General features: G+C 39.2%; 1 protein-coding gene across 1 annotated transcript; it reads left to right on the forward strand.

Annotated features, from left to right (window-relative positions):
• The first annotated feature begins 721 nt into the window (after positions 1 to 721).
• On the forward strand, positions 722 to 23,790 carry LOC117294875 (epididymis-specific alpha-mannosidase-like). Its single transcript, XM_033777421.1, has 19 exons — positions 722 to 1,139; positions 3,279 to 3,419; positions 4,044 to 4,155; positions 4,496 to 4,784; positions 5,565 to 5,742; positions 7,009 to 7,207; positions 7,615 to 7,808; positions 8,900 to 9,095; positions 10,137 to 10,276; positions 11,686 to 11,969; positions 13,237 to 13,428; positions 14,122 to 14,268; positions 14,730 to 14,835; positions 15,975 to 16,091; positions 17,138 to 17,369; positions 18,381 to 18,557; positions 21,493 to 21,620; positions 22,590 to 22,737; positions 23,554 to 23,790. The coding sequence occupies exons 1-19, from the start codon at positions 933 to 935 to the stop codon at positions 23,634 to 23,636; spliced, it is 3,270 nt and encodes a 1,089-aa protein (XP_033633312.1). The 5' UTR covers positions 722 to 932; the 3' UTR covers positions 23,637 to 23,790.
• The last annotated feature ends 1,556 nt before the right edge of the window (positions 23,791 to 25,346 follow it).

Consider the following 25,346-nt stretch of genomic DNA (forward strand, 5'->3'; position numbering starts at 1 on the left):
TAAGCCTAACTTTGTTGTGCTTATCATCGTTTTAAGCTTGCTCGATGACATTCAAGATAGAGCGTTACCTGGCTTACAACGCCACCGACAAGTAAGTATTATCAATATTTCCACCCATCCGGAAGAAAACATTGTCTTCGTGTAAGATTTCTTTAGCTTGTGGACATTGTTTTTTATGACGCGCCCGTATTTGCTTGTATTTAGCCTTTCCCTTACTAACCCGACTGAATCTTCTTTCTCTGCCATATGGTCGATCAGGCCCAGCTTCAGAAGACCCACATTTTTTGCAAGTTTTGTCCCCGTGAAAACATGCAAGAAAAATATACATTTTTAGCCTAATTGGGCATGGTCAAAACAGAAACTTGAAAGCTTTCGAGAAAGACTCTGCTAGTTGAAACGTTGCAAGTATCTATAGTACCTCTCTTCTTGTAAACTTGTCTATTTTTCATGTATTCTAATGATTTAGTTCGTATAGTTTGCCAAATAAATCACAAATCATCAAATCAACTCGCACAACTTTTGATAGCTGCTGCCTCTTATCTGCTGCCTTTTATTTCCTTTAGCGAGGATCACGTGATCGCAATCACGTGATCCGATCACGTGATCCCGCTGATTGAAACTGGCCGGCCGTGTCTGAAACGACGACTTCGGCTACAGCTACGTCTAGATCAGCGCATCTACACCCGTGTTGAAGAATAGGCAGACGCGCGCGATCTAGCCGTAGCTGTAGCCGAAGTCGCCGTTGTTTGTGAGAGTACCGAAAAAAGGAGGAAGAACATCATTTTGTGAGGCTGTTTCTTTGTTCATGTTGTGCTCTGGTGTTCTAGAAGAGCTGTCGAAAGTCATTTCTCACAGTGCATTTAAGGTATCGTGGATACTTTAGTGATGCTGTCAGTGTATTATTAGTCAGTTAGTAAACACCGAGAGACAAGATGCAGAAGAAGGCGTGTTTGCTCGCTGTTGCAGCAGGTCTGTTTGTGGTGTGTTTCCCAGGTACGTGTTTCACGGCCGCCGTTCATGAGGCGAGCAGAGATGAGTTGGCTCATGGAGAGGAAACGACTGCTGACACGGCAGGCATTATCGAGGCATTCGTGGTACCCCATAGTCATATGGATGTCGGATGGATTTACACTGTTCAGGTATGATTATGAGACCGACAGACAGGGGAATATTTGATTCTGATCTATATTTAATTTGTAATTAATTAATTTTGCTTTGGCAGTTTATATAAATTTAGTTTTTTTTTTAAGTGTCAGGTGAGTAGTACAGTACAGGACTATCCTGGTCACGTCAAGGGTTTTCTGTAGAATAACGGGACAATTGTTCACAATCAAAAACTACATGATTTTTTTAAATCATCTGTTCAACCTTTTTACAGTGACACTTGCACTTCATCATGTGTTGATATCTTAAAAATTTTGGTTTTTCGTTGCGAGAGATAGTCCGCTTATCCTCCTATTTACAGTGCTAATGCATGCACGACATTGGAGCGACATCATATGTTTTCAGAACTTTCATTGGTTGGTATTTTATTGAATATTCAGAAGCTAGTATGGCGTGCAAAATAAATCAAAAGTATCATTCAATTACTATTAAACAAATTTATTTACATTTTTGTCCTAAGAAGACATTATGGCTTCTAGATTAGAATCCGGTGTGGCGGTTTCAACTTTCCGCCGTGTTCAGTTTTCCGAATGACCAAATACGGTAACATTACGTCATGCGATGCCTGCGCACAGCAAGCGAAAGTAGTCCATTTTTAGTGCCGTAGCGAGTCATCCGTGTTACTCTCCGGTAGCTGTCATGGCGGCGTCCACGAGTACAACGAGCGGCGAACGCGTGGATCGTATGAGAGAATTTGATGTGAAGACCAAGCAAATTATCCTGTATTTATACCGAACGAGCGTCAGAGAATCAGAAGAATTCGTGTTGAAATGTCCGGCTACGTCACCCGGAAAACGGAACACGGCGGAAGACTGAAACCGCCACACTGGAACTATCACAAGGCATGACAGTAAAACACCCCACCCCCCCTTGAAGCACAAACACTTCATAACAATCTGTTTTCCCCCATTTCAGACCAGTAATGTTTGGTTTCAGGAGTAAGAAATCAATCTGTTATGTTTTATCTTTAATGTAGACATTTTATTTTTTACGTTTATCCGAATTTATTACAGTCTGCAGTTAATCAAAAAATTAATTTGTTTTCATTTTCACTTAAAATATTTTAATTTGTTCCCCATATTTTCACGCCATAGAATCCCAAATAGCAATCACATCACGTGATCTATTGAGTGACTAAAGGAGAATGAAACTCAATCTAGCAGATGATAATTTTGTTTTGAACTTTTGAGGTTGGATGATGTTTCTTTGACTCATTTGATTTCTATACAAAAAATTAATAATTTAATAAATGTTTGAGCATAACCTACGACAGGAAACTTTATTCTCAGCTATGGTTAAGCCTGATGAAAATACAGACCGTGAGTGAACAGGTGGAGCTTGCACAGTCTCGCGGAATCAAACTTGGGGGTCGAAAACATATGAGGGTCGATAACATATGACCCTACGATACATATTCAATGGGTTTGGTAGTATTATTAAATGAATGAGTTCCCTTGTGGCTTGTAGCAAAACTCTACACACACAAAAATGTATGAGTTGCTAATCAATCAAAAGTCAACTTGTTCCTCAATTTGAAAAATGACTTTGTCTGTACCAGTGGAAGTGTGGTGGCGTGTGGTTAAGAAGAGCACTGAACACAACCTATGCTGTATCTTATCAGTTTTTATAACAACACAGGGGACCTATTGCTATACTTCCCATCAGAAGGACGAAGCAATGGTTAAGTGTCTTCAGGTGTCTTGCTTTAAAAGGACACAGTGTCACGATCAGGACTCCAACCCACTCTCTGCTGATCAGATACACCAGAGAATGAGTTCGGTGCTCTTAACCACTCGGCCATGGCACCCCATGGAGTGCAGTGAATACAGTGAAGACGTTGTAGTACAACTGCCCAAGTCAAAGGATCATGAAGAGGAGTACAACGCCCTAGACCTGGGGTCTTGTTTAGTACAGAGTCTAGATTCAGTAACTGAGGCGCCGAACTCCGCTTTTGAAATTTGACTTGGACAGTTGTACTAGCACTGTAGGACCCTTTTCTCCTACTCAGCCCTAGTTTCCCCCTAGTTTTTTTTGTTAAACCTTTTTATTTAAACTACCTCTGCATAACTAAAACAAACACCCAGATTTCTCTTTCCTTTTTTTTTTTGCTGTAGGAGAGCATGGTGGCTTATGCAGCGAACGTTTACACCACAGTCGTAGCAAGTCTCATCAAAGATAAATCTCGACGCTTCATCTGCGTTGAACAAGAATTCTTCAGATTGTGGTGGACAACGGTTGCAAACAACACTCAAAAGGTTAATTTAGGAGCTGTGTTTTGACTGAAAGTTGATGACTAAGACACAAGTCAAACTCGAGTCGCCAATTTCATCGGCTTGCGACTTTTGACTTTCACTAACGATCGCCATTCTCCACTTACTGTGCAAGCGTTGAATTACTTGGGTGAGCGAAAAATGCCTAGTAACAGAGAGTACGCACGCACTAGCAAAACTTCTCTGCTAATCTTTGAAGCACGCTTTGCGAAAGCGCTAAATTCCCTGCTTCCACAAGCGCCGATTCTTAGCTTACGGTAAGCAGATGAAAATGGGCCGGGAACACTTCCATGAGGGATAATCATAAGTAACAAACAGATTTGTTGAGTTATTTAATTGTGACAGATAATTGAGACCTTCTTTATTAGATGTTAAATTTGCCTCTAGCCACCTTGCAATCTCAATGGTCTAGTTCATAAGATACTGCTCTAGAATTGCAAAGGTCGTGGGTTCGAATCCCACCCGAGTAACATGCCTGTAATTTATTCACAGAACTCTGGTTAGTACTCAGTATACAGTGCTTACACACATCGATGTAAGGGTAAAAACCAAAATCAATATTCTTCTTTATGTTATTATTAATTTTCTTTAGTATTTTGCATCCACCAGAATCAGACCCAACAGCTGGTTCAATCTGGTCAGTTGGAGTTCATCATTGGAGGGCAAGTCATGCATGATGAAGCAGTCACTGAGTACAGTGCCACCATTCAACAGATGACAGGTAAGCTAAGGAGGTCTTTTTCCGGATGTAAAGATTGTGAATCTTCAAGGCAAATCTGAGATTTTGTTTTCGTCACAAGCGATGGTTTGTAAAAAGGTTTGTAGATAGCTCAGTTGGTAGAGCATCGGCACGAGGGTTTTCATACCTTTTGTTTATCAAGTTTTTGACCATGACACAAATCCCTACTCACTGTAAATGAAAAAGTATGTCATATAGTTTACCTGTAGAAGCTTCAGCTTCATTAGTCATCAAGTTTTTTAGAAGAAAAAAAAAATAGAAAAAAAAGTATCTAAAACCTGTAAGGTTTCATTTTGTGTTCCTGCAATTTTTTCTTCTTCAGAGGGTCACTCTTTCATCTATGAGAACTTTGGAAAGCGCCCTCACTTCAGCTGGCACGTAGATCCCTTTGGCGCATCATCAGCAACGCCCTCGCTGTTCGCAATGATGGGTTTTGATGCGCACCTAATATCCCGGATCGATTACGACGTTAAGGACCAGATGCAAAAGAGCAAAAGTTTACAGTTCGTTTGGCGTGGGTCGCCCTCGCTTGGTAGCAAACAGCAGATCTTTACCCACGTCATGGACCAGTATAGCTATTGTACTCCACCAGATTTGCCTTTCTCAGATAAGTATGTTATTTGCGTAAAATATTTGTCTAAAAATTGCTAAAAATAACTATTTCTTTTATAAGGTGCTTTATCTACCACGTGTGAAAGCCTGTATTATTATTTCTTTCCAGACAGGACTAACGATATGAGAAAGTTTATGCAGTACCTTTTAAGGGTTAACAAGGTACTGGGGAACATACAGCAGCCACTGCCAGAAACACCGGGGAAAACCCCTTCTCTTAGTGATAAGTGTAACTTGGTTCTTTAATGTGCATTACACGGCACACAGGGCCTCCAGCTTTGTGTCCCAACCAAAGGACAAAGCAATCATGAATGTGTCAAGTGTCTCTTACCCACACATCTGCTGATCAGAAACGGCAAAGCATGTGTCCGGTGTGCTTGATCGCTCTGCCACAACTCTGTCACGCTATCTCACACTTTCAAATTGTGTGTGTGTGCTGGGAGGGGGGGGGGTGTCTAAATGGTATTGTGACCTCTTCAAGGACTAGCGTCTAATTTAACGCATATCGGAAAGTATAAAACTCCCTTGTCCTTTGGATGGGATGCAAATTGCAAATTACCTTGATTGAAAAAATGAAAGAAATATTTCAAGTATCACTCTGAAATGTTGGAAGTATTCTTTATTTAACAGGACTGGTTTCTACATGAATTGATACGCCGTGTTTTAGAATTAACAAAAAACACATGTTGGTAAAACCAGAGAAATATCTTGATTAGAAAATCGGAAGACTTATTTTGATTACTAGCTTGTAAATGATGGAAGTATTCTTTATTTTACAGGACCGGTTTCTACTGGAATGGATACGCCTTGTTTCCCAAACCACCAGTTGATGGCGTTTATCCTCATATGAGTTTGCCAGTCACAGATCAAAACATCAAACAGTACGCTGCTACCATGGTCAACAGTATCAAACAGCGTGCAGCCTGGTTCAAAACACCTCAACTTCTATGGCCATGGGTAGGTTGCGACTAGCCCTATATAGGACTCTTTCTCTGTACACAGGAACAGAGTCCTAACTATTGAGGCCAGTTTCTGGGGCGGAAAAATTTCACAGCTTCATAACTTAAATCTTACCTGCAACAAGCCTATAATTTCAACAGATTCACATTCCATGGCGGATACATTTTTCTGCGGTGGGTTTTGGTCCTCATATTTTCTTCACAAATCCGTAATTTTCGTAAAATTAAGCAGCTTCCAACGTTAAAAAATTACCGTTTCGATCATTTTCTCACAGTGTTGTCTGTTGTCGTGCGTACGCGTATACATTTGCGTGCAAGACGCATGATGCAAGCTTAGACGCATGAATTCTTGGTCACCGTATCTTGACTGCACAGCGTTAACAACACGATTCAAAATTTGCGCGCCGTGCGTCTTGCGTACACACGGCAGACTGTGAGAGTACAAACAAAAATGGGAATTCCTTAACGTTGGGAGCTGCATTATTTCATGAAAATGACGGATTTGTAAAGAATATATGACGATCAAAACCCACCGCAGAAAAACATATGCTGCCATGGAATGTGAATCTGTTGAAATTGGTGCTTTCTTGCAGGTAAGATTTGAGTTATGAAGTTGTGAAAATTTTCCGCCCCAGAAATGTACCCTGATGTCCAGGACGTCACTGTAGTACAAAACGAAACTGTAAGGCCGCCAGGGCTAGGTTGCGACTAACCGTGGTCCAGTGGTTAGAATGCTAGACTTGCAATCACAAGGTTGTGGTTTGTTTTGCTTGATATTTGACATAAAAAGATACATCCCCTTAAGGTGATCCCTCTGCTGCTGCTTCCCAGGTTGTATTGTAAGTTTGGGTGTGATCCCTGGCTACACGGCAGTAACATGTTGAATGTCTTCTGAATGGCACCCCTGAACAAAGATATTGACAAAATAGGGAGACCGTCAAGATAGCGCTAGCTGACTCAGTTGGTAGAGTGAAGGCAGGTTTATCCGGAGGTAGCAGGTCCCACTAATCCGTTTTTCTTTCTTCAACCCCTTAATATTTTTATTTTTTTTTAGTTGGTATGACACTGCTCTAGAATTGCAAGGGTCATGGGTTGGAATCCCACCCGAGTAATATGCTTGTGATTTTTTTTTCACAGAACTCAAGAAAGTACTGAGTTCACAGTTCTAACACACATCGGTGTATGGGTAAAAAACAAAAATTAATATTGTTTATCCTGGATGCAAATTTAACATCTGATTATAATGTTTCTTTCCACACTAAAGGGTTGTGACAAACAGTTCTTCAATGCAGCAATCCAGTTTGAGAACATGGACAAACTCGTCTCCTATATTAACAAGAATTCTAAGGGCCTCGGGGTTCACATCCAGTATGCAACACTTGGAGAATACTTTGAAGCTATCCATAAAATCAACACCACCTGGGCTGTGAGAGGAGAAGAAGACTTCTTGTCTTATTCGTCCGGTGAGAAACAAGAATCTTAGGAAACCTTCAATAAGGTTTCACTTATAGTTGTGTTGTGTCTTGTAGCTGACTGGATAAAGGCCCGGTCACAGAGGCCCCGAAAACGAGAGCGATAAGAATGCATGCCCTCGATTGGTTGAAAAAGCGTGGCCGTATTCTGCGTGTAGCAATTCAACCATTCGAGGGCGTGTATTTTAATCGTTTTCGTTCTCGTTATTGGGGCCTGTGTGACCGGGCCTTTAGAGCACCTGACTCGAGCTCTGGTGGTTCCGGGGATGTGATTCTGCCATTTGTAAGCAGAAATCTTTTTTTTTAAACCCTCACCAAAAAACATTATGTTACCACAAATCATCAGCAAAAATGGTGCATATTTAAAATGTCTGGTATTAATGTTGATATTTCCACAGCTGCTGACTCAGTCTGGACTGGGTTTTACACATCTCGTGCTAATCTAAAAGGAACAGCTCGACGCGCACAATCAACTCTTCATGCTGGTGAGACGCTGTTCAGTGTGTATCTCAACATGCCTGCAGTCAACCGTACTGTAGACGTTTCTGGAGCATTGACAAATCTGTCTTCGTTGCGTTGGGCTTCGGCCGAGGTAAGTCTGTTTTTCTATCAAACATGACAGGAAATCTCTCTCAACAGAAGCAGGGCCCAGATTCATGGCTCGCTTACCCTCAAAAAATTGGCGCTTATAAAAGCAGGGAATTATATTCTTACGTCAGGCATATTTCAGGGTTAAGCGGGGAGTTTTGACTTGTGTGTGTGCTTCTCCGCGTTACTAGGCATTGGGCTTACAAGGCTAACGCAGAAATTCAGCGCTTGTTATGCAAGTTGAAAATAAATAAATAATAAACAAATAGTTTGGGGGGCTAATCATCCTTACTCGGAGCTAGAGCTGAATTGCAAGGGACGCGGCTACATCGTGTTCAAGAAGCAGGCTTGTAGCTGCCAGCCACATCAACCCATTATGACCACGGAGCATAGCCAAGATCAAAAGTGTTTGATTTTTCCCGAGGGAGGAAAACCGGATAGTCTGGAAAATCCTTGTGGCACAGCAGAGAACCAAAGCACAACTCATCTCACATATGGCCCTGGCCGGGAATCAGCCCTGGCCGGGAATCAAACCGGGGTCACCTTGGTGAGAGGCGAGTGCCACCCATAAATGAGAGGCGAGTGCCACCCATAAATGAATGGTGAATTCAGCAACAGAATTCAGCAGTTAGCAGAGCCATGAAAGTGGGCCCAGTTAGGTTTGCTCAGGGGTTTCTCTCCATGCCTCTCAGCTCTATGGACCGCGGTTCGAGTCCAGACCAGAGCCTTTACATGGGAATGGGGTTTTTCAGTCCCTACCTGGCTGCATTGGTTTTCCATCCCACGTTTTTTCATTGTCTTCTCTACAAAAAGTTTGTGTGAAGTTTCCATTAGGATGTTTTGGCGGCTATTTAGTTTGGATTCAGAACACGCGGAACACAGCCAGAGTTCAAAACAGTCAAACTTTACCTGTAGGCAGACTATCTATAACTGCGCTCGGTAGGCCTCCTTGTCTCATCACATGAGCTCACCACTTTGCCTTCCGCTCTAACGCCTCATCACTTGTGAGACACAAGCGCCCCTCAATCAGCGCAGCCAGTCTTTCATTTGTGATGAAGTCTCACCGCTTTGGCAATCGTGAACTCTGTCTTTCAGGTCCAACATCACGACGGAGTGACCGGCACAGAGAGCCCTAAGGTTGAGGCTATGTATGAAGATCATCTCCTCTCCGCCGAGACCAAGACTCTCAACTCAATGAAGATGATGTTTAAGGATCTCCTCAAGAAACCAGCAATGGATGGAACAGATGCAGAGAACATTCTTACATCCTTAAACAATGGGGAGGCATTGGGTAACTAAGTTCCGTCTTCTAGTCAAATGGTTAACTCTGTAGGGTGTCATGGCCAAGCGGTTTAAAGCATCAAATTCAAGCTCTGGTGGTTAAGTCATCGGGGTTGGGTTTGGTCATGACAATTGTGTCCTTGAGCAAGATGCTTTACTATAATTGCTTCTCTTCACCCAGGGGTATAAATGGGTACCTGCTAGGGTAGAGGTTGATATTGTGTTTGAAAAAGTGGAAAACTTAACAATATTACTTCAAAGGGAATCCTTTCTTGAAACAGTTCTTACTATCAACAGCTGCAGTGCTTCTCATCAAGCAAGTTTTTATGGTCATTAATTTTTGGAGTGTTTACTAAATAATGTATGACACTATCGTTAAAAATAGCACTGATATACCAAAGTATAGAATATTTGAATATTTTAGGCTTTGGTAGCCTTGGAGAAAGACTGCTAGAGTCGAAACAGCATGGCCCAGCTTCATAGAGCTGCTTAAAAGAACACGTTGCCTTGGATCGGTCGAGTTGGTCTTTGAAAAGCGTTTGTAGCCGTTTGTTATCAAATGAATACAGGTAGAAAGGTGTTGTAAAAGTAGAATACAATGATCTACTCAAACATTCCTCGAAATTGCACGTTTTTCCTTTAACACAGAGTCAATATCCCATAAATGGCCGACCGTGTTAGTTCGCAAAGCAAAAAGAATACCACGCAATTTTGAGGCAAATTTGTGTGGATTATTGTATTCTAGTTTTAAAACATCTTTCTACCCATATGCATTTTATAACAAACGGTTGCAAACGCTTTTCATAGACCAACTCGACCGATCCAAGGTAACGTGTCCCTTTAAGCAAAAAAGGAGCTTTGCACAACAAAATAATGCTAACTAGAATAGCGTTACCAGCCAAACTATCAGGTCACATGTACAATTTGTAACTGGTATCCTGCTCATTACTGCTTAGCAGACAATTGTTAAGCAATATTTTCTATGAAATTGGGCCCTTGGCCATTAACGATTTTTTGCAAGATTTGAATCTGTAATGTTTGATATTTTCAGATGTCGGACCTGACAAGCCCCTGGCTCCAATACTTGTGTACAACCCACTAGGCTGGTCTGTCAAGAGACTGGTGCAAATGAACATTACCGACCCTAATGTGACTGTCATTGATATACATGGGAGGCACATTGGGAGCCAGGTCAGTGTTGTATGGACACCGCAACATAGGTCTAGATAGCTCAGTTGGTAGAGCGCCGGCACATTAATCTGGAGGTCGGTGGTTCGAATCCCACTCTAGTCAATTCTTTGTTCAACCATAATAATCATTTAAAAAATTACCCAGTCGTGGTAAAAAATTACCCATTTCTGTTATGGTTTATATTGATAATGTTATTTTATGGGAAGCTATGTGATTTGTGGCATTGCATGGTGAGGTATCAATGTATACTTGGTTTGCGGTAACACCATGTGTGTATCTACCTGCTGGGTAGATTGTGCCCTTTTAGAACTTGTCTTGTCTTCCTTCCAAGTCTGAAAAACCTACTCCACATTAGGCCAGATAACAACAAATACCAGTTGATCGTGCGGATTTTTCAAAAAAGAGGAGGATGAGGGCCTTACTATTTACTATTAACTATTTTTTTCAAGATGGCCACTAAGTATTTCAAATCAAACAGGCCACAAATTCTTCAGTTTGAATCAACCGCAAACTTATTTATACCTATTAGTTGCATGAGGACCTGTGTTAGCACTAACACTAACAGAGTCGGATAACGATTGGCTGGTAGGCATTCACTAATATTGTTTTATGAAACAGAAGGTTACAAGTGTTCGAGAGCATCAAGTTAGATTCGGGAAAAGCTCCTAGGCGAGTCCTTTTGAAAAGATGTATAAAAACTTTTTTTTTTTTTTTACCACCAAAATCGAAAAATAGTTAATAGTAAAAAAAAAGGATGCCGTCCAAACAAAAGGATGCGGGCAGGGACACTCAACTGTTTTTTTTTTTATTATTTGGCCTTAGTAGAATATATAGCAAGACAAGACAAGCGAGGCAATGGTTAAGCAAAAGCTTAAAATTGTGTGCGTAAGCTCAGTGTCTGTGCTGTAGCAATTCCCATTATGCAAAGGGTCTACATGTATATAGAAGCATACAGACTGAGTAATCTAGCCATACGCTGGTGGAGGGTCTTGGCTGTGGCTGATGGCTACTGTGGTAATAACGAAGCATACAGACTGAGTGATCTAGCCATATGCTGGTGGAGGGTCTCGGCTGTGGCTGATGGCTACTGTGGTAATATTGACGCATACAGACTGAGTGATCTAGCCATATGCTGGTGGAGGGTCTTGGCTGTGGCTGATGGCTACAGTGGTAATAACGAAGCATACAGACTGAGTGATCTAGCCATATGCTGGTGGAGGGTCTTGGCTGTGGCTAATGGCTACTGTGGTAATATTGACGCATACAGACTGAGTGATCTAGCCATATGCTGGTGGAGGGTCTTGGCTGTGGCTGATGGCTGCAGTGGTAATATTGAAGCATACAGACTGATTAATCTAGCCACAGCCACAGCCAATGTTGGTTAATTTTCCCTTACTTTATTTCCTCAGGTTAATCGTCCCATAAGTCCAGGGGACCCATACCATCTTTTCTTTTATGCCCAACTATCACCGATGAACTTTGACGTCTACTACATCAAGTACCAGACCAAACCGGATGATACCATTGCAACCATGGGGAGGGTCGAAAGCCTTCCCACAATCAAGCTCAACGTTGCATCCATGAATGATAAGAATCGTACCCCCAAGATGGCGTCTTATAAGAACATCAGTAACGACTGCTTCGATGTGACGTATGATATGAGCACTCAACTGCTGCACAGTATCACGGACAAGTAAGTATCATTTATGTTTGGGAAATGTTGGAGGGTAGAGTCAATTCAATGTAAAATGTATTTCCGAACTCACAATAATAAAAGACAAAATTAGGCAAAGAGTCGTAAACTGATGGTTCTCGTCAGAACCAACACAAGAGTCGGCTTGCGGTCATCAAACGACACTACCCGTCGTGTCGAACACAAAATAAACCACAGATCTCTTGCTTCAGCTGCTGACAAATCCTTCTCTTTTGCCGCTCCTAAACTTTGGAATAGTCTCCCCCCCCCCCATCTCTGCGCTCTGCTGATTCACCTCATATTTTCAAGAAGCATCTGAAATCACACCTGTTCCCACAAAGATTGTTTTGCTGTTTGGTTTAACTTGTATTTTGTCTCTTCGTTTATTTGTTTCTTTTTTTCATCACAAACCGCTGTGGTCTTGCTGAAATGGCGGTATATAAAACATTTTTGTATGTATGTATGTATGTAATTCAAAAAGAGATATACACACGGTGCTACCGCAGACCCCTCTGTGAATATACTTGCACCATGAAAAGTTTCAAACTCTACTAATTTGTTCAACCAAAAAATTATTTTAAATATGACTAATTCAAACCACTCATCATGGCCAAGTTCATGTAAGGACTATCGTTGACAATAGTTTGACTAAGTTTGCCGATCTCTGTCTAGTCACAGAAAGTTGGACTACTCTAGTCAACTATTTGGAACCAGCGTACTCTGGGCATGGTTGCATCACTGGTCACCAGTGTGGCTTGTCATGGCCGAGCGGTTAAGAGCACCAGAATCAAGCTCTGGTGTTTGATCAGCAGAGTGTGGGTTTGAATCTCGGACATGACACTTACTGTGTAATATTGGGGAAGTAGTGCTTTCTGCTCTACCGGCCAGGCTTCGGACTGATGATACCCAAGCCTACATTCGTATGGAGTGTAAAAGGGGTAACCCTGTTTCAGCCCTAGTAGTAGGTTGCAACGGCCTCTAGAAAAATATAATTGTAGCCCATACCTTGAAGTGGCCTTCCTTGTGTGTCTGGCGACTTGCACAAAAAAAATGTACAAAAACAGTAGCCAGTTTCGTAGAACAGTGCAGAGTGGACCATTTAGAACAAAATGATAACGTGTGTTAAGTTGCCGTTCGCCCTGAGATGACATGACAAGAGTCGTCCGCACTTCAACCTCTGTGCGCATGCCCTATGTACGTCACTAAACAAGCCCTTGTTATCCATTGGTCCATGCCCGAACTTGACCCATGTTTCTTTCTCTTTCAGACACACTGGTAAAACCATCCAAATGCAACAGACATTCATGGAGTACTACTCATACTATGACGTTATGTTTGGACAGACGTCAAACAACTATGTGTTCCGCCCTCAGGGTTCGGCTCATTCCGTCGGTGACATGGTGAAGACGGATATAGTAACTGGTCCTTTTGTCAACGAAACCAGGCAATCTATCTACAAGTAAGAAGTTACATTTGTTAATAATAATAATAATATTAATATTACTGTTGTGGTAGAAAATTCTCAAGTTCTGCTGGCTAAGGCCGTGTCCGAAATGGCGGCTTCGGCTACAGCTACGGCTAGATCGTGCGCGTCTACCTATTCTTCAACACTGGCAGTTGTGCTGATCTAGCCGTAGCTATAAGCCTTTTTGAGGTATGGCGGACGTGATTGGAGTGTACTCTTTGGTTGGGTGTATACACACAAATTTACCCAAACCTTATAATGTTGTAGCATTGTGTCCGCCATATCTCAAAAATGCTTGTGTTCATCCAGTGTAAGATGTAGCCCTCCTCTATTCATTTCTATTTTTTGCAGTTCTTGTCAAGGGTGCTCCTGCATACACCCTGATGTCATCTCTCCATCTTCTTCTCTGTCTACCTCTTGTCCATGTCCTGTGTTGCCCGATCCATTATTCTTGTTTTCCATCTATTGTCATTTCTTCAGGGCTGTGTGTCCAGTCCATCTCCATTTAGCTTGTTTTATTGTCCCAATGATGTCTCTTAATCAAGTTTTCTTTCATATTTCTATGCCTTTAATCCATCTCTAACTAAGATATGTAGGATCGTTATTAATTTATTGTTATACATCTCTGTGGCCTGTCGGACCGTTCGTGTATATTTATAAAGTATAATTAATGTTTATTTTTTGCAGTATGTATGACTCTCAGAACAGTCGTTTCGTTGTTACTCTGCGACTCTTTAAATTGCCGCACACTCACAACGATGACATCGTATGCGGCCATATCGAGTTGGACTTCAAAGTTGGACCACTCACACCAAACAAAGAGCTTGTCTACAGGTAAGTGTTTACACTTTTCATCAGGGTATATACATAGTTGTCGCTACTCGGTCCGAACTTGGCTCAAGACGTTGTGACCACGGGTTTGTCCAATGTTAGAAATTTGTCCCTGCCATCCAGGCCGATCCTGGGCAACTTGAACAGCTTGATCGTGTTGTAGGCCGATTGCGGTGAGGTCGTCTATAAGCTGTGGTATGTAGGTGCAGCGGAGGCTTTCACCCTGTCGCAAGGGCTCGAGACGTTGTGACCACGGGTTTGTCCAGTGTTAGAAATATGTCCCTGCATGGACATGTTTGCTCCGCACTTTCAATGATATCTCAAAACCGCAACATGCAGTAGTAATGTATACACTAGATTTATATAGAGTTAAAACGATTGAACAGTTGCAAAGACCAAAGGTATACTTTACCTTAGCCCATTCAAAAGATAAAAGTTGTATTTCTGTCATCTTTTCCTCCTAGGTTCGCCACCAATATCGATTCTTCAAGCACCTTGTATACCAATGACAACGGCTTTCAAACTATGACGCGCAAACTACGCACTAAAGTTCCAGAACCGGTTTCTCAAGTAAGTTTTTCACCTAATCATTCAAGATAAGGTTTAAATTGTTATTTTCATTATTTGTCCGCATTTAAAGGCACTGCAGTGCACTGAACACAAGACAAATTTTTCCATAACAACATACTTGGTAACTATTGTGAGAAACGGCTCCTTCTGAAGTAACATAGTTTTTGGGAAAAAAACACCAACATTTGTGCAACAATGTTTTTTTCTTTCTTATTTTCTGCAACTTCGATGATCAAATGAGCCCAAATTAAGCTTACCAGAGTTAAGTTGCCAAACAAACAACCATGTCTTATGTACAGTTTGTGGCTAGTGTCCTGCTTATTTCTGCTTAAAACAGACATTTGCTGAACAATATTTTCTGCTTAAAGGAACATTACAGAAATGGTTTTTGCTAACAAAACAGTTGTTGGCAGTTTAAACACTTTATATACATAAACTGACACACCTGTAGTAGTTTGAGAACGATCAGCCATCTGGGTCACGAGAGAATAGTGAAAAACCGATCACAAATTTTGCATTGCATCGATGCCAGAACAAAAATGAATAAAACGCTCACTGGGTGATAAACTCCAAACATTATTTATTTCTCATCAAATATGACATTTCAGACAGAAATATTTCAAGGGATGTTTTCTATCATCATCATTAGACCATGTAAGTTTTATGTAAATCTGTGATCTTCACGATTTTTGTTTCTTACCAATTCTGTAACGTTCCTTTAAGCGGCTCTATGAAATTGGGCCCTGTATTGGATTGAACAAAGAGTTAAGACTAGTCTTATGTCCAAATTGTCCTAACTTAGGACTAGCCTTTAGTTTTTAATAACTCCTAAAGAGTTCTAGGACTAGTCCTAAGTTAGGACTATCTTTGTGAAATCGACCCCTTGTACCTCATAAACTTCACTTCCTAAAGGTTACGAGTTTTATCTCAAGTTAGGATAAATTACTTGACCTAATTAAGGACTAGCCTTAGGTATTTAATAACTCCTAAAGAGTCCTAGGACTAATCCTAAGTTAGGACTATCTTTGTGAGATCGGCCCCTGGGCATACATGTAGAAGAACCCAAGATCGGGGAATTCATACTGTTTTGAACAATGAATTCACACTTTGCACTTTTGTCCTTGACTCCTGTTATTTAGAACTACTATCCACTGGTAAGCTCAGCTCACATTGAGTCAGTGAAACAGGATGTTCGTTTGACGGTCATGTCAAAGAGAAGTCATGGTGTGGCGAGTTTAAAGAACGGCCAGATGGAGGTATGTACAATAATCTGTTCATTCAATATCATCCTTCTAGAAGTCTTTGGTCCTTCTGAATTCATTTTCACTGGTTGTTCCTAAAACTCACACCGTATGGGGGGGGGGGAGTTCTTTCACTTATGCTGGATCTTCTCTCTGGAACGAACTCCCTGAAATTATTTGTAATATTGCCGATATCAAAGTTCAAAGTTACTTTGAAAACTCACATTTTCATTGTTTTTTTGCTTTCCATTTCTAATTAATTAATGTTTTCCCTAATTGTTATTTTGCTTTCTTTTCACTGGACATCTCTGCACCTTTAACATCTCATTAGAATGATACGGCACATTAAAAATGCCTACTATTATTATGTAGTCGTACAAACCATACACTTCTTCAATACCCCCTTCCTCCCCCTAAAAGTGTACAAAGAACAAATTTGGGTTTTTTCCACATTATTCTACATAGAGACACTTGAATGTGAATTCAAACCCTGTTTATGATGAGCACAGATATAAGAACTTAAAGACTGGTATACTACCATAATTTCCTGCGTACAAAACAAAGCTTATCTGTCCCACAAAAGGTCGAACAGACTAAACAAAAATATTGAGTCTTATTTAACGGTGCAAAAAAGGCCATGAAGTTTTTATAGGTTGACATTATTTTCAAAAAAGGAAAGCTTACTGTGAGCATTACTCCAGAGTTACAGCCAAAATAAGGCATCAGGATAAACCAGATTAGCTTAGCATTTCACTCTATTGTTCATGGTTTCTTGTTTGAGGTAATTCTGGTGTTTCTGAACTTGAAATGTATACTCAAAAGTCAATTCAAAGTAAATATACAAGTTTTGAATTCAAATAAATTTACATATTTATTATTTTCATGTTAACAAACTGCAAAAGCAGAAATAACAGAAATAACTTATGATTCAAGGCAGTTATGCAAATTTCTCCGTGTGACAAAGTCTACTTATCCAATTTATTCTTTTATAATGAGTCACTAATAAGTTTAGATCTAGAATGATAAATGATAAACTTTTTTTCATGAATGATTGCGATCAGGTGATGCTCCTTCGACGTCTTGTCACCAACTCCGGCTACGACGACAAAAACAACCTGACGTTGGAGCAGCCGCTTGTTGTCACGCCAACGCTCTGGTTTTTGCTTGGTAACCGCACGCACTCCAGCGAGCTTCAACGTCGTGCCTGGCTGCACTTGGAGAACCCACCGATCGTCATGGCTGTCAATCAAACTCAGACAGCGTGGTATAAAACATGGAAAGCGAACAGAGCAAGTGAGTTCACGTTTGTTGTTTTCGCAAATACTCTTCTTCTTCTGGCTTAAAGAAAATAAGACAAGATGTGTGACCCAACCTTGAATAGGGATGTACTTGTGGTGTACGTAGGGTTATGGGCCGAGCGGATAATAGCACCGAACTCAAGCTCTGGTGTTTCTGTTCAGCAGAGTGCGGGTTTGAGTCCCGGTCATGACACTTGTGTTCCTGGGCAAGACACTTAACTATAATTGCTTCTCTCCACCCAGGGGTAAATGGGTACCTGTTAGGGCAGAGATGGTTCTTGTGATTGATTTAGCCGAATAGCACATTATTTGTTGCACAGGCTTTATAGTCCCCTGGGAGCTGAGATGGTTTAATGTTGGAAGCGCTTTGAGACGCCTTTCGGGTGTAAAAAGGGGTGTATATATAAAAACTGGTTCTGAATATTATTATTATGTACCTGTCAGCCATGTTGACTTGGAACCATCCAATATCCACCATAATCGCTCAGCACATGATAAATCAATACACAAATACTCAGGGAGTTAGCAGAGGTCTTAAAATAAGTATCAAGTTCTGTCGACATGTAAAAAGCGGATACAGTAGGATATGGAAATCTTTCCATAAGGGTTGTGGGGGTTTTGTTTTTCAAACAATTTCTTGGCTGGGAAAATGTTTGCCTTTCTTCCCAAAACACGATTCCGTAATCAAAGTAATTATATTAAAAAATGGCTTTACCAAACCACAGTTGATGCTATTAAATGGTCAGAAAGTAAGAGAGTTAAGAATTGTTTGTCCAGGATTTTTTTCTTTTTTCTTTTTATCCCGAAACTCGATTCTGGATTCCAAGTAATATTATGAAAAAATGCCCTTAACAAACCAAAGTGGATGCTATTAAATGGTCAGAAGGTGAGAGGGTTAAGAGTGTTACAACATTGAACCCAACCAGAACATTCTTTACCACAAAGAATCTGGCCAGAGACTTTCTCTTTACCATTGTTACTGTCTTTTTCTTTTTTTACAATCCAGAACAAGTTCCAACAGTTGCAGAGCTCCAGGGTTTATGGAATGAGAACATCATAAGCAAACCCCTACCTACAATCTTCCCCGACCTTCCTCCTAACGTCCACCTCTTGACATTTAAGACCCCAGGCTGGACGTACAATACCTCTCATGAGGCACACCTTGAGGACATCCAAGCTAACTGTAAGATTTCACACTTACCTTTGGGTACTTTTTGTACAACTCAAAACATAAACATTCACAGATTTACTTACAGGGTTTAACCAAAATGATGGTAGAATGCTTCCCTTAAAATAATACTTGCTGAGATGCTGTAGTTTTTGAGAAATGAGTTGAACAATTTTTACAAAAATAAATTTTGTCTAATTGAGACGAAAATTGTTTTAGCATGTACCAACTCTCCATTGCTCTGAGATTTTCACATTTTGCCAATCAAAATTACTTGTCTGCAAGCACATCAGCTTTTGATGAAGTATAAAGCATTTTGAGTATCATTTCAATTAAAGACACTGGACACTCTTGGTAATTATCAAAAAACCAGTCTTCTCACTTGGTCTATCTCAACATATGCATAAATAACAAACCTGTGAAAATTTGAGCTCGATTGGTCGTCGAAGTTGCGAGATAACTTTGAAAGAAAAAAACACCCTTGTCACACAAAGTTCTCGAAAACTAGGTCACTTCAGAGGGAGCCATTTCTTACAATGTTTTATACTATCAACCTCTCCCCATTACTCGTTACCAAGTGAGGTTTTATGCTAATAATTATTTTGAGTAATTACCAATACAGGCCTGATACTTCACGGAGGCAACGAAGGCGATTGCCTCCGTGTCCCCTGGTCATTGCCTTGGTGCCCTTGAAATGCTCCAGCAGAAATTTGCAATTTCAGCATAGGGTGCGCTTTACCAAGAAGAAAATGCCTTGGTGCACTAAACCTTTCAAAAACGAAGCATACAGCCCTGCCAATAATAATGTCCACTGCCTTTAAAATTTGCGGAAAAGGATATCAGTATTGAGTATTTATCCAAACAAGGTTTGAATCTGAGAAGCGTTTCCATCAGAAAGGTTTCTCATGAAAATAATTTTCGTCTCGGTGATCACGAGACGAAAATTATTTTAGCATGTAAAAACGTATTTTCATGACATTGTTTTACTCATTTCTCAAATATTACAACACCTCAGCAACTAATATTTTTTACCATCATTATCTTCAAACGATGTAAGTTTAATGTAAATCTGTGGACAATGTGTTTCCTGTTACAAAAAGTGCCCAAATCCTTTAAAATGAAACTTTCACCAGTTACATGTATTGCATAATTAACATTTATATAGGATTAAAATAATCAAACTGTTCCAAAATCCAAAGGTAAACGGTCTTGTTAAATTTACGCTGAATAATTTTATTAAGAAGGGATGCATAAAGTTACAAATGAAGCAAGAATTCAACACATTCAGGCTTTCCACTTCTCTATCGTTCCAAAGTCCACTTGCACATTCCATCGATGCTACACAGTACTGCTTTTATGTTTTCATCATCTTTCGTCTTATGCATTTTTCCTGTGAGAGCTCCGGTAGAAATGTTTAATATTTAAACCAATCACATCATATGATGAAACAGCCTTCTGTTTTTAAAGTTCTGAATAATTGGGAAGTAATTGATTTTGTAGACACGGATTGATAAGTAGAGACTGAAGTGAAGATTGAAGATGATTCTGTGGAAAGCCCAATTAAAGGGAAGGTACACTTTTGATTATTATTCAAAACAAACATTAACTTGGTAATGAGTATTGGAGAGCTGTTGATAGTATAAAACATTGTGAGAAACGGCTCCCTCTGAAGTAGCATAGATTTTGAGAAAGAGGTAATTTCTCACTAAAATAATAAAAGACTTCTAGCCATAAGTCTTTTATTCCTATCTAAAAGCACACAAATTTGTCCAACGAGGGTGTTTTTTTCTCTCATCATTCTCGCAACTTCGAAGACCAATTTAGCTCAAACTTTCACAGGCTTGTTATTTTATGCATATGTTGAGATACAGCAAGTGAGAACACTGGTCTTTGATAATTACCAATAGTGTCCAGTGTCTTCAAAACAATTGAATGGTTCCAAAGACCAAATGAATACTTGTGTACCTTCCCTTTAAAGGGTTTTGGTACCTTTTGTAGGTCAAGCTGCTGGCCACGACATGAATCCCTACTCTCTGTGAATGAAGATGTATGTAATATTATTTACCTGTAGAAGTTTCAGCTTCATTAGTTGTCAAGGTTTTGAGAACAAAGTTAAAACCCCAGAGCAATGTTTTCAGGAGAGTTGCGTATTCGTTAACTACATGCTAGAATAATTTTCATCTCTTGAGAAGGGAAGGTGTACATTCGGTCATCATTTTTAAGATAAAAGGCTAAAAAAACCTATGGTACAGCATATTTCAATAGTATTAAAGGCAGTGGACACTATTGGTAATTACTCAAAATAATTATCATCATAAAACCTTACTTGGTAACGAGTAATGGGGAGAGGTTGATAGTATAAAACATTGTGAGAAACCGCTCCCTCTGAAGTGACGTAGTTTTCGAAAGAAGTAATTTTCCACGAATTTGATTTCGAGACCTCAAGTTTAGAATTTGAGGTCTCGAAATCAAGCATCTGAAAGCACACAACTCCGTGTGACCAGGGTGTTTTTGTCTTTCATTGTTATCTCGCAACTTCAATGACCAATTGAGCTAAAATTCTCACAGGTTTGTTATTTTATGCATATGTTGAGATACACCAAGTGAGAAGACTTGTCTCTGACAATTACCTTAGTGTCTTTTTTGAGAATCATATCGCTTCAAAGTAATATGGTTATAGAAAAAGATATTATTTTTTATCACTCAAAATTTTAATCTGAGACACGTTACTGTCAGAAATGTACAGATTGTTTATTTTTAATTATGGATTATTCTTTTTGTGTGGACATAACCTGATTTTCAGCGATACCTCAAAAACGCCACCACCTTTTGAAATAAAATTTTCACAGGCTAATTTTATCGTTTATTATCTACATTTCCCTTTAAAGTTGTCATTGAAATCTAACAATACGAACAGAAATTTGTTAATTTGTTTCTTTTTATTGTTCAGTGGCAAATGGAATCTATGATAGCTCCAAAAAATCTCCAAATTTCAAACGAATCTTAATCCGTCTCCAACATCTGTATGAGAAAGACGAGCATCCTATCCTCTCTAAGCCAGTTACGGTGGATCTTGTGGTTCGTAAAACATCTCCTTCAATTCCCCCCACCATCATCTTCAAGTTCTATTGAACTACTGTAGATTTTCTTAAAGGATTAGGGTACCTTTTCAAAATGTCCATAGATTTACATTAAACTTACAGGGTTTGAAGATAATGATAGTGGAAAGCTTCCCTTCAAATTTTACTTACTGAGGTGCTGTAGTTTTTGAGAAATGAGTAAAACAATGTCATGAAAATACATTTGTAAATGATTAAAATTATTTTGGTCTCATGAGACAAAAATTATTTTCATGACATTGTTTTACTCATTTCCCAAAAACTACAGCACCTCAGCACGTAATATTTTCAGGGAAGCTTTCTCCTATCATTATCTTCAAACTGTGTAAGTATAGTGTAAATCTGTGAACATTGTGTTTTTTGTCCCACAAAAGTTACATAGACCCTTTAAAGGCACTGGACACTATTGATAATTACTCAAAATAATTGTTACCATAAAGACTTACTTGGTAACAAGCAATGGAGAGCTGTTGATAGTATAAAACATTGTGAGAAACGGCTCCCTCTGAAGTAACGTAGTTTTTGAGAAATAGGTAATTTCTCACTAAAATGTTTGAATCTGAAAAAGACTTCAGGCCTGATGAAGCCTTTTTTTCAGGCATATGAAAGCACACAAAATTGTGCAATACGGGTGTTTTTTTTCTGTTATTATTTTCTTGTAGCTTTGAGTATCAATGCATACATTGAGATACACCAAGTGAGAATACTGGTCTTTGGGAATTACCAATTAAGGTGTCCAGTGCCTTAAGGAGTGTTTCTTTAAGAGTGTTTCAGAAGAGCAGTCTTATTGGGGAAACTTCTTCCTTCTTATGCTTCATCATCCTTATGGGTGAGCTTCGCTTTAGAATGCTTTCCCATATTTTTTTTACAAATTTAAAATGTCCGAAGCACTTCCTCTTTTTTCACTTGTGATATTTTTCTCTTTCAGAAATTCTTGTCTCCGTTCAATCAATCTATCGCTGAGATTAGTGAGCGAAGTCTGTCGGCAATCTGGCCCACTAACCAGGTCAAACGCTGGACTTGGAACACTAAAACGGGCGTAGAAAACGATGAGGCTACCGACGATTTCAATCAAGGTTAGTTCAATTTTGAATTTGGTTCATAGTTTCATAAATCAATCAATAAACTACTCCTTTTTTTTTTAGTGTTAAACAGACAATTTTCATTGGAAATCAGTCTTAAAATAAATGGCAATAAAAAACATTTGTAAGAAGCCTACAGCAGCTTTTGATAGTATAAAGCATTTTGAGAAACATTTCACTTTGAAGTAATGTGGTAATGTAAAAATATTTCAGTTTTTATGCCACAAAATAAGAAGCGATAGTGCAGAAATGCTTCTCAGTTTGTTGTATTCCTATAAGGTATCATTCTTCCCCCATGGACACATTATTAACTTCAGATTTTCAGCAAACTGTTCCAAAAACCAAAGGTATATTTTGCTTTTAAGATGTGAGACATTGGAAAATTAAATTCTATGTAAATTATGTAATTCTTATTATAGTTGTCATTAGCAAAAAAAACATCTTTATAAGGTAGCTGTAAAAAAACCGGACAATTTCATTATTTGTGTAAACTTTTAAGTTTTAACAAGCAGTATTGTCTCACAAAATTGTTCAAAAATGTATTCTATATTCAAACCTTTTAAGTGCACAGAAAAAGAAATAGCCATTTGCACTTGTACACTGTTTTTCAGTTGTAAATGTCATCATTGTTAAAGAGAAAAAAGGAAACACAGCTGATCATCTGAAAAATTGCAGAGCTGTATATTTCAAAATTTTATGAAGGTAAAATCAACTGGGAGTTCATTTATTAACCATTTGGCAAATCAATTATAATTGAAAGAAAAGTTACATATTTTGTGTTGAATAGCTATTATTTCTAATTTGTTACAGATGCTGTTTCTGTGGTACCGACTAATGTGACGTTGAATGCTCAAGAAATCAAGACATTCTTTGTTACCTTTGGAAAGAAATAGAACTGAATTTGACTCTACAAATGTCTCAAAGAACCGTAGAAGACTCTAAAATAAGGTCAGACCTCTGTTACCTTACACATAGACTGTGCAAGTCTCGTTAAAGTTGTTTCCTTTACACGTTAAAGGATTTGGGTACTTTTAACACAAAACACAATGTCTACAGATTCACATTAAAGCCATTGGACCCTTTCGGTACAGAAAAAAAAAAAAAAGTTCACAGATTTACAAATAATTTACAGGGTTTACAGAAGGTAATGGTGAAAGACTTCTCTTGAAATATTAGTCCATGAAATGCTTTACTTTTTGAGAAAACGGTAAAACAATATAAATTCTCGTTAACAAGAATTACGGATTTGTTATAAACACATGTCATGATACGGCGAAACGCGCGAAAACAGGAGTGGGTTTTCCCGTTATTTTCTCCCGACTCTGATGTCCGATTGAGCGTAAATTTCCACAGGATTGTTATTTTATATATAAGTTGTGATACACGAAGTGTGGGACTTGGACAATACTGTTTACCGAAAGTGTATAATGGCTTTAAACTTGCACCGTTTGAAGATAATGATAGGCGAAAGCGTACTTTAAAATATTATTCATAAATACCTCAGTTTCGCTATTCCTATTGGTGGAGAGCGCGTCACATGGGTGTGTATAAACCTTGTGTTTATAACCAGTAAAAAGTTTTGAAACATGGGCGTGACACGCGAGCTTTGCACCTGTGCTTATAAGACAGTTTTCTTTATTAGTATTGGTCGAGAGTAACGGCCGGGACAGTTGTGCCACATCACGTGCGCTCGCACAGCATTTCCTTATAAGGAGTTGTTTACCCGATCGGTCGAGGGCCTTGCTATTTCATAGCTGGAGGGGTGTTGTGTTGAAAGAAATCATTGAATCATTATAATTTTTGCATTTGTTTTACTTTTTGTCCAAAAAGTGTTAATGTTTTTGAACGAAAAGGTATTTATCAAGAACCAGGCGTAATAAAGGTTGAGAATAAACCACTAGTTGAAAACCTCTTCACCAGACATTGATTCCCTTAGTTAAAATATTAGCTGAGGTGCTGTATATTTTGAGAAATGAGTTTAAACAAATTTTCGTATCATAATCACCGAGACAAAAATTATTTTCATGACATTTTTTTACTTGTTTCTCAGAAACTACAGCACCTCAGTAAGTAATATTTTTAGGAAAGCTTTCTACCATCATTATCTTCAAACTGTGTAAGTTTAATGTAAATCTGTGGCTTTGTGTTTTTTGTCCTACAAAAAGACCCTTTAAAGCAATGTGCAAGCGACCAAAAATGTTTGAATATACGCGACACTTGCACGGTCTATGTAAAGGGGTAATAGGAATTAAACATCCTAACAAAGTTACTCAAGACTGAAATCTTTAAAAAGTTTTAAAACCATAAATTTGTTTTTACAAAAATTATGATACACAGCGCTCTGCAGTTTATTATATTTCCTGCAGTTTTATAATCAATCATGTCATATATTCTTTGTTTGAAAGAATTTCGATGAAAATAATAATGTATTTAATCAAGGTTTGTCAATTATTAACGGGCCTGTGTGTAGTCATGATCAAAGCATGCCTGTGCTTTGAACTGGGTGGGCATGCTGTAATGTGAGAGCTAATTATTCCATGCATGGCCACAATTGTGGCTGTGCAAGCCTGATTTGATAATGACGACATAGCCCCTTTAATATT

This window comes from Asterias rubens, chromosome 9, assembly GCF_902459465.1.
Source record: "Asterias rubens chromosome 9, eAstRub1.3, whole genome shotgun sequence".
NCBI lineage: Eukaryota > Metazoa > Echinodermata > Asteroidea > Forcipulatida > Asteriidae > Asterias > Asterias rubens.

Excerpts from the sequence above, each read along its gene's own strand:
- LOC117294875 (XM_033777421.1), top strand. The coding sequence starts at position 933 with ATGCAGAAGAAGGCGTGTTTGCTCGCTGTTGCAGCAGGTCTGTTTGTG. Across the intron at positions 5,743-7,008 it reads CTCAACTTCTATGGCCATGG|GGTTGTGACAAACAGTTCTT; the intron begins GTAGGTTGCGAC and ends TCCACACTAAAG. Across the intron at positions 7,809-8,899 it reads TGCGTTGGGCTTCGGCCGAG|GTCCAACATCACGACGGAGT; the intron begins GTAAGTCTGTTT and ends TCTGTCTTTCAG.